This window comes from Scomber japonicus, chromosome 17 (assembly GCF_027409825.1).
Source record: "Scomber japonicus isolate fScoJap1 chromosome 17, fScoJap1.pri, whole genome shotgun sequence".
NCBI lineage: Eukaryota > Metazoa > Chordata > Actinopteri > Scombriformes > Scombridae > Scomber > Scomber japonicus.
Genome location: NC_070594.1, coordinates 423,305 through 433,304, shown reverse-complemented (window position 1 = coordinate 433,304; position 10,000 = coordinate 423,305). Strand labels below are relative to the sequence as shown.

Below are 10,000 nucleotides of genomic sequence, written 5' to 3'. Positions count from 1 at the left end.
TGTGTGTGTGTGTGCGTGTGTGTGTGTCTCTGTGTGTGTGTGTGTGTGTGTGTGTGCGTGCGTGTCTGTGTGTGTGTGTGTCTCTGTGTGTGTGTGTGTGTCTGTGTCTGTGTGTGTGTGTGTGTGTGTGTGTGTGCAGTGTGCTCCTTCGTGTGTCATGTGACCTGCAGAGACCACGCCCCCTTGCTCTGTCCAATCCCAGCGGAGCAAAGCAAGCGGCCGCAAGGCGTCGACGTCCAGAGAGGCATCGGCACCGCCTACAAGGGCTACGTCAGGGTGAGTACTACACCCAGTACTACACCTAGTACTACCTAGTACTACACCTAGTACTACACCTAGTACTATCTAGTACTACCTAGTACTACCTAGTACTACCTAGTACTACACCTAGTACTACTACTACCACCGCCTACAAGGGCTACGTCAGGGTGAGTACTACACCCAGTACTACACCTAGTACTACTACTACCTAGTACTACTACTACCTAGTACTACACCTAGTACTACACCTAGTACTACCTAGTACTACCTAGTACTACTACTACCTAGTACTACACCTAGTACTACCTAGTACTACTACCACGGCCTACAAGGGCTACGTCAGGGTGAGTACTACACCTACTACACCTAGTACTACACCTAGTACTACTAGCACCGCCTACAAGGGCTACGTCAGGGTGAGTACTACACCTAGTACTACTACTACACCTAGTACTACACCTACTACACCTAGTACTACACCTAGTACTACACCTAGTACTACACCTAGTACTACCTAGTACTACCTAGTACTACTACCACGGCCTACAAGGGCTACGTCAGGGTGAGTACTACACCTAGTACTACACCCAGTACTACACCTAGTACTACCTAGTACTACCTAGTACTACACCTAGTACTACCTAGTACTACTACCACGGCCTACAAGGGCTACGTCAGGGTGAGTACTACACCTACTACACCTAGTACTACCTAGTACTACACCTAGTACTACACCCAGTACTACACCTAGTACTACCTAGTACTACTCCTAGTACTACCTAGTACTACACCTAGTACTACCTAGTACTACTACCACGGCCTACAAGGGCTACGTCAGGGTGAGTACTACACCTACTACACCTAGTACTACACCTAGTACTACCTAGTACTAGTACTACACCTAGTACTACCTAGTACTACTACTACCTAGTACTACCTAGTACTACCTAGTACTACTACCACGGCCTACAAGGGCTACGTCAGGGTGAGTACTACACCTACTACACCTAGTACTACACCTAGTACTACCTAGTACTACACCTAGTACTACTACTACCTAGTACTACACCTAGTACTACACCTAGTACTACCTAGTACTACCTAGTACTACACCTAGTACTACACCTAGTACTACACCTAGTACTACACCTAGTACTACACCTCGTACTACCTAGTACTACCACCGCCTACAAGGGCTACGTCAGGGTGAGTACTACACCTAGTACTACCTAGTACTACACCTAGTACTACACCTAGTACTACCTAGTACTACCTAGTACTACCTAGTACTACACCTAGTACTACACCTAGTACTACACCTAGTACTACACCTCGTACTACCTAGTACTACCACCGCCTACAAGGGCTACGTCAGGGTGAGTACTACACCTAGTACTACCTAGTACTACCTAGTACTACACCTAGTACTACACCTAGTACTAGTACTACACCTACTACACCTAGTACTACACCTAGTACTACACCTAGTACTACCTAGTACTACACCTAGTACTACATCTAGTACTACCTACTACTACCTAGTACTACTACCACGGCCTACAAGGGCTACGTCAGGGTGAGTACTACACCTAGTACTACACCTAGTACTACACCTAGTACTACCTAGTACTACACCTAGTTCTACACCTAGTACTACTACCTAGTACTACCTAGTACTACTACTACCTAGTACTACACCTAGTACTACACCTAGTACTACCTAGTACTACTACTACCTAGTACTACCTAGTACTACACCTAGTACTACACCTAGTACTACCTAGTACTACTACCACGGCCTACAAGGGCTACATCAGGGTGAGTACTCCACCAAGTACTAGTACTACATAGTACTACACCTAGTACTACCTAGTACTACTACTAGTACTACCTAGTACTACTACTAGTACTACTACCTAATACTACTACTAGTACTACCTAGTACTACCTAGTACTACTACCTAGTACTATGTAGTACTGTGTAGTACTATGTAGTACTAGTACTGCGGTGTTGTAGTACTATGTAGTACTAGTACTGCGGTGTTGTAGTACTATGTAGTACTAGTACTGCGGTGTTGAAGTACTCTGTAGTACTGTGTAGTACTAGTACTGCGGTGTTGAAGTACTGTGTAGTACTCTGTAGTACTATGTAGTACTAGTACTGCGGTGTTGAAGTACTATGTAGTACTAGTACTGCGGTGTTGAAGTACTCTGTAGTACTGTGTAGTACTAGTACTGCGGTGTTGAAGTACTGTGTAGTACTCTGTAGTACTATGTAGTACTAGTACTGCGGTGTTGTAGTACTATGTAGTACTAGTACTGCGGTGTTGTAGTACTCTGTAGTACTGTGTAGTACTAGTACTGCGGTGTTGTAGTACTATGTAGTACTAGTACTGCGGTGTTGTAGTACTATGTAGTACTAGTACTGCGGTGTTGTAGTACTATGTAGTACTAGTACTGCGGTGTTGTAGTACTATGTAGTACTAGTACTACAGTATTGAAGTACTCTGTCCCGTCTCAGATCCCGAAGCCGAGCGGAGTGAAGAAAGGTTGGCAGCGAGCGTTCGCCGTCGTCTCCGACTGTAAACTCTTCCTGTTCGACGTCGCCGAGGGCAACAAGGCCTCCACGCCCGGGGTGGACGCCTCCCTGGTCCTGGACCTCAGGTAACTCTAGGAGGAGGTGCAGGAGGAGGTGCAGATAGGGGTCAGCCAGGAGTAGATACCAGTCTGGTCCTGGACCTCAGGTAACTCTAGGAGGAGGTGCAGGAGGAGGTGCAGATAGGGGTCAGCCAGGAGTAGATACCAGTCTGGTCCTGGACCTCAGGGCGCAGGTAGTCATGAGGGGTGGAGGTTAGGGTTAGGGTTAGGAGGTGGAGGTGCAGGTGGAGGTGCAGGTAGTCATGAGGAGGTGCATGAGGAAATGCAGGAGGAGGTGCAGGTAGGCATGAGGAGGTGGAGGTGCAGGAGGAGGCGCAGGTAATCATGAGCATGAGGAGGCGCAGGTAGTCATGAGGAGGCTCAGGTAGTCATGAGGAGGTGCATGAGGAGGTGCATGCAGTCATGAGGAGGTGCAGGTAGACAGGAGGAGGTGCAGGTGGTTAGGAGGAGGTGCAGGTAGTCATGAGGAGGTGGAGGTGCATGAGGAGATGCAGGTAGTCATGAGGAGGTGGAGGTGCATGAGGAGATGCAGGTAGTCATGAGGAGGTGGAGGTGCATGAGGAGGTGCATGCAGTCATGAGGAGGTGCAGGTAGACAGGAGGAGGTGCAGGTAGTCAGGAGGAGGTGCAGGTAGTCATGAGGAGGTGGAGGTAGACAGGTGGAGGTGCAGGAGGAGGTGCAATAGGAGGTGCAGGTAGTCATGAGGACGTTTAGGTAGTCAGGAGGAGGTACAGGAGGAGGTGCAGGTAGTCATGAGGAGGTGGAGGTGCAGGAGGAGGTGCAATAGGAGGTGCAGGAGGAGGCTCAGGATGTGCTTGTCGTTGCAGAGATGAGGAATTCTCCGTCAGCTCCGTTTTGGCCTCAGATGTGATTCACGCCACCAGGAAGGACGTTCCCTGCATCTTCAGGGTAGGACTGACCTCTGACCCCTGACCCCCGACCCTCAGTCTGACCTCTGACCCCCTCAGTCTGACCTCTGACCTCTGACCCCTGACCCTCTCAGTCTGACCCCTGACCCTCTCAGTCTGACCTCTGACCCCTGACCCTCTCAGTCTGACCTCTGACCCCTGACCCTCTCAGTCTGACCTCTGACCCCTGACCCTCTCATTCTGACCTCTGACCCCTGACCCCTGACCCTCTCATTCTGACCTCTGACCCCTGACCCCCGACCCTCAGTCTGACCCCTGACCCTCTCAGTCTGACCCCTGACCTCTGACCCCTGACCCCCTCAGTCTGACCCCTGACCCTCTCAGTCTGACCCCTGACCTCTGACCTGTGCCCTGTGGTCTCCTAGGTAACGTGGTCCCAGCTGGCGGTGGGGGGCGGGGTCTCTCTGTTGGTTCTAGCGGAGAACGAGCAGGAGAAGAGGAAGTGGGTCCGGATCCTCGAGGGTCTGCAGAACCTCCTGAACAAGAACCTGCTGAAGAACCCGCCGGTCCACGTTCTCCACGAGGCCTACGACGCCTCGCTGCCCCTCATCAAGAACACGCTCTCCGCCGCGGTGCTAGGTACACAACTACTACTACACACTACTACACACTACTACTACACACTACTACACAACTACACAACCGCTACTACACACTACTACACACTACTACACAATATACACACTGCTACTACACACTACTACACAACTACTACACAATATACACTACAGGTGCCGGTGAACTACTGGTGAACACGGTGAACACGGTTCTACTGGTGAACACGGTTCTACTAGTGAACACGGTGAACACGGTTCTACTGGTGAACACGGTGAACACGGTTATACTAGTGAACACGGTGAACACGGTTCTACTGGTGAACACGGTTCTACTGGTGAACACGGTGAACACGGTTCTACTGGTGAACACGGTTCTACTGGTGAACACGGTGAACACGGTTCTACTGGTGAACACGGTTCTACTGGTGAACACGGTTCTACTGATGAACACGGTTCTACTGGTGAACACGGTTCTACTGGTGAACACGGTGAACACGGTTCTACTGGTGAACACGGTGAACACGGTGAACACGGTTCTACTGGTGAACACGGTTCTACTGGTGAACACGGTTCTACTGGTGAACACGGTGAACACGGTTCTACTGGTGAACACGGTTCTACTGGTGAACACGGTGAACACGGTTCTACTGGTGAACACGGTGAACACGGTGAACACGGTTCTACTGGTGAACACGGTGAACACGGTTCTACTGGTGAACACGGTGAACACGGTGAACACGGTTCTACTGGTGAACACGGTTCTACTGGTGAACACGGTGAACACGGTTCTACTGGTGAACACGGTGAACACGGTTCTACTGGTGAACACGGTTCTACTGGTGAACACGGTGAACACGGTTCTACTGGTGAACACGGTGAACACGGTTCTACTGGTGAACACGGTTCTACTGGTGAACACGGTGAACACGGTTCTACTGGTGAACACGGTGAACACGGTTCTACTGGTGAACACGGTGAACACGGTGAACACGGTTCTACTGGTGAACACGGTGAACACGGTGAACACGGTGCAGGTGAACACGGTGCAGGTGAACACGGTTTTACCGGTGAACACGGTGAACACGGTTCTACTGGTGAACACGGTTCTACTGGTGAACACGGTGAACACGGTGCAGGTGAACACGGTGAACACGGTGCAGGTGAACACGGTAAACACGGTTCTACTGGTGAACACGGTTCTACTGGTGAACACGGTGCAGGTGAACACGGTGCCGGTGAACACGGTGAACACGGTGCCGGTGAACACGGTGCCGGTGAACACGGTGAACACGGTGCCGGTGAACAGCAGCAGAGTCCCGGCTGACAGGCTGACAGGCTGACAGGCTGAGAGGCTGAGAGGCTGAGAGCTGACCCAGTCGCTGGAGGGCAGAGGAGAGATGTAGAGACACTAACACTACACATGATTAAACATGATGTTAGCACTTTGTTGCATTTAAAGCAACGGTTTAATGTTTCAATGTAATTAACTCTGTGTGTGTTGCAGACCGTGAGCATGTCGTGCTGGGTAATGTGTGTGTATAGTGTGTGTATTGTGTGTGTATAGTGTGTATAATGTGTGTATTGTGTGTGTATAGTGTGTATAATGTGTGTAATGTGTGTATTGTGTGTGTTGCAGATCGTGAGCGGGTCGTGCTGGGAACTGAAGACGGGCTTTTCGTGGTCGAGGTCACAAGAGACGGTGAGTCATGTGACACCAGGAGCTTACTGAGCATGCTCAGTAGGGCTGTAGAGTGACTTCCTGTGTGTGTGTGTGTGTCTCTGTGTGTGTGTGTGTGTGTGTGTGTGTGTGTGTGTGTGTGTGTGTGTCTCTGTGTGTGTGTGTGTGTGTGTGTGTGTGTGTGTGTGTGTGTGTGTATTAATGTGTGTGTGTGTGTGTGTGTGTCTCTGTGTGTGTGTGTATTAATGTGTGTGTGTGTGTGTGTGTGTGTGTGTGTGTGTGTGTGTGTGTGTCTCTGTGTGTGTGTGTGTGTGTGTGTGTGTGTAGTGATTGTGCGAGCGGCTGACAGTAAGAAGGTGTACCAGATCGATCTGATCCCGAAGGAGAAGACGGTGGCGCTGCTGTGCGGTCGGACCCGGCAGGTCCACCTGCAGCCGTGGGCGGTTCTGGACGGCGCCGAGTCCTTCGACGTCAAGCTGACGGAGACCAAAGGCTGCTCGGCTCTGACCACCGGAGTCCTCCGACCCGGCGGACCCGCCTGCCTGCTGGCTTCCGTCAAACGCCAGGTCAGACCCGCCGCCTCGCCCCCTGTGCCGCGCCGCGCCGCCGCTCTGTTCTAACGGTTCTAACTTTTCTAATGGTTCTGTGTGGTTCTAATGGTTGTGTGTGGTTCTGTGTGGTTCTAATGGTTGTGTGTGGTTCTAATGGTTGTGCAGGTCCAGTGCTATGAGATCACGCGGGTGAAGCCGTACTACAGGAAGCTGTGGGAGGTGCAGGCCCCGGGGACGGTGCAGTGGTTGGGTATGGTGAGGGAGCGGCTGTGTGTCGGCTACCCGGCCGGCTTCGCTCTGCTGGCTCTGCAGGGAGAGTCTTCCCCCGTCAGCCTGGTGAACCCGGCCGACCCCACGCTGACCTTCCTGAACCAGCAGCCGCCGGACGCCGTGCAGGCGCTGCACGCCGCCGAGGCCGGAGCCAGCGAGCTGCTGCTCTGCTTCAGTCAGCTCGGAGTCTACGTGGACGGACACGGGCGCCGCTCACGCACGCAGGAGCTGATGTGGCCCGCCACGCCGCTCGCATGCAGTACGTATGGGAGTGCACGTGACTTATGTTAGTGCACGTGACTTATGTTAGTGCACGTCATCACACTGATACAGTACAGTCACGTTAATGCACGTGGCCCAGGGTAATGCACGTGGCCCAGGGTAGTGCACGTAGCTCAGGGTAGTGCACGTGACTCATGGTAGTGCACGTAGCTCAGGGTAGTGCACGTGACTCAGGGTAGTGCACGTGACTTATGTTAGTGCACGTCATCACACTGATACAGTACAGTCACGTTAATGCACATGACTCAGGGTAGTGCACGTAGCTCAGGGTAGTGCACATAGCTCAGGGTAGTGCACGTAGCTCAGGGTAGTGCACGTAGCTCAGGGTAGTGCACGTGACTCAGGGTAGTGCACGTAGCTCAGGGTACTGCACGTAGCTCAGGGTAGTGCACGTGACTCAGGGTAATGCACGTGACTCAGGGTAGTGCACGTAGCCCAGTGTAGTGCATGTAACCCAGAGTAGTGCACGTGACTCAGGGTAATGCACGTGGCCCAGGGTAATGCACGTGGCCCAGGGTAGTGCACGTGACTCAGGGTAGTGCACATAGCTCAGGGTAGTGCACGTAGCTCAGGGTACTGCACATGACTCAGGGTAGTGCACGTGGCCCAGGGTAGTGCACGTAGCTCAGGGTACTGCACGTAGCTCAGGGTAGTGCACGTGGCTCAGGGTAGTGCACGTAGCTCAGGGTAGTGCACGTAGCTCAGGGTAGTGCACGTGGCCCAGGGTAGTGCACGTAGCTCAGGGTAGTGCACGTGGACCAGGGTAGTGCACGTGGCCCAGCTGACCGTGTCTCTCTCTCCAGGCTCTAACTCCGCCCACCTGACCGTCTACAGCGAATACGGCGTCGACGTGTTCGACATCCTCACGGCTGATTGGGTCCAGACCATCTCTCTCCGCAAGGTAACCAATCACAGCTCAGTACGGCTGACCACCAGCCAATCACAGCTCAGTACGGCTGACCACCAGCCAATCACAGCCCAGTGAACTTCCTGTCTCTCCTCAGATCCGACCTTTGAACCCTGAAGGAACCCTGAACCTGCTGAGCTCAGACCTGCCCCGCCTCCTCTACTTCAGCAACACCTGCTCAGGTAAGACCCCCACACACCTGGTCCTGGTCCTGGTCCTGGTCCTGGTCCTGGTCCTGACCCACACACCTGGTCCTGGTCCTGGTCCTGATCACACCTGGTCCTGGTCCTGATCACACCTGGTCCTGGTCCTGGTCCTGGTCCTGGTCCTGGTCCTGGTCACACCTGGTCCATGTTGAGTCTGTATGGTTCTCATCCTCATGTTGAGTCTGTATGGTTCTCATCCTCATGTTGAGTCTGTATGGTTCTCATGTTGAGTCTGTATGGTTCTCATCCTCATGTTGAGTCTGTATGGTTCTCATGTTGAGTCTGTATGGTTCTCATCCTCATGTTGAGTCTGTATGGTTCTCATCCTCATGTTGAGTCTGTATGGTTCTCATCCTCATGTTGAGTCTGTATGGTTCTCATGTTGAGTCTGTATGGTTCTCATCCTCAGAGGGGGACCTGACCATCCCAGAGACCTCAGACCACAGCAGGAAGCTGATGGTCCGAACCCGCAGCAAGAGGAAGTTCCTCTTCAAGGTTCCTGAGGAAGAACGTCTTCAGCAGAGGAGGTGAGTGACCCCTGACCCCTAACCCCCTACCCCTGACCCCTACCCCCTTACCCCTACCCTTAACCCCCTACCCCCTACTCCCTAACCCCTACCCCCTAACCCCTACCCCCTAACCCCTACCCCCTTACCCCCTAACCCCCTGCCCCCTACTCCCTAATCCCTACCCCCTAACCCCTACCCCCTTACCCCCTAACCCCCTAACCCCTGACCCCTACCCCCCTAAACACTACGATGACTCATCAATGACTCATCAAACACTATGATGACTCATGTGTATTGTGTGTGTGTGTGTGTTTCTCTGTGTGTGTGTGTGTGTGTGTGTGTGTTTCTCTGTGTGTGTGTGTGTGTGTGTGTGTGTGTGTGTCTTTGTGTGTGTGTGTGTGTGTGTGTGTGTGTGTGTGTCTCTGTGTGTGTGTCTCTGTGTGTGTGTGTGTGTGTGTGTGTGTGTGTGTGTGTCTCTCTGTGTGTGTGTGTGTGTGTGTGTTTCTCTGTGTGTGTGTGTGTGTGTGTGTGTTTCTCTGTGTGTGTGTGTGTGTGTGTGTGTGTGTGTCTTTGTGTGTGTGTGTGTGTGTGTGTGTGTGTGTGTGTCTCTGTGTGTGTGTCTCTGTGTGTGTGTGTGTGTGTGTGTGTGTGTGTGTGTGTCTCTCTGTGTGTGTGTCTCTCTGTGTCTCTGTGTCTCTGTGTGTGTGTGTGTGTGTGTGTGTCTCTGTGTGTGTGTGTGTGTGTGTGTGTGTGCGTCTCTGTGTGTGTGTGTGTGTGTGTGTGTGTGTGTGTGTGTCTCTGTGTGTGTGTGTGTGTGTGTGTGTGTGTGTCTGTGTGTGTGTGTGTGTGTGTGTGTCTGTGTGTGTGTGTGTGTGTGTGTCTCTGTGTGTGTGTGTGTGTGTGTGTGTGTGTGTGTGTGTGTGTGTCTCTGTGTGTGTCTCTGTGTGTGTGTGTGTCTCTGTGTGTGTCTCTGTGTGTGTGTGTGTGTGTGTGTGTGTGTGTGTGTGTGTGTGTGTCTCTGTGTGTGCGTCTCTGTGTGTATGTGTGTGTGTGTGTGTGTGTGTGTGTGTGTCTCTGTGTGTGTGTGTGTGTGTGGTTGCCAGGGAGATGCTGAGGGATCCAGAGCTCAGGTCTAAGATGATTTCTAACCCGACCAACTTTAACCACGTGGCTCACATGGGACCAGGAGACG

General features: G+C 52.3%; 1 protein-coding gene across 1 annotated transcript in view; it reads left to right on the top strand.

The window, feature by feature from the left end:
• cdc42bpb (CDC42 binding protein kinase beta (DMPK-like)) overlaps window positions 1-10,000 on the top strand; it is a 54,706-nt gene that overhangs the window by 38,428 nt on the left and 6,278 nt on the right. Inside the window, exons 24-34 of the mRNA XM_053337294.1 lie at window positions 140-276; window positions 2,783-2,925; window positions 3,747-3,828; window positions 4,214-4,427; window positions 6,042-6,104; window positions 6,411-6,649; window positions 6,800-7,163; window positions 7,990-8,087; window positions 8,191-8,275; window positions 8,709-8,826; window positions 9,912-10,000. The exon at window positions 9,912-10,000 is cut by the window's right edge and continues 29 nt beyond it. Of these exons, the coding sequence (XP_053193269.1) occupies window positions 140-276; window positions 2,783-2,925; window positions 3,747-3,828; window positions 4,214-4,427; window positions 6,042-6,104; window positions 6,411-6,649; window positions 6,800-7,163; window positions 7,990-8,087; window positions 8,191-8,275; window positions 8,709-8,826; window positions 9,912-10,000 (1,632 nt within the window). The remainder of the gene's footprint in view (window positions 1-139; window positions 277-2,782; window positions 2,926-3,746; window positions 3,829-4,213; window positions 4,428-6,041; window positions 6,105-6,410; window positions 6,650-6,799; window positions 7,164-7,989; window positions 8,088-8,190; window positions 8,276-8,708; window positions 8,827-9,911) is intronic.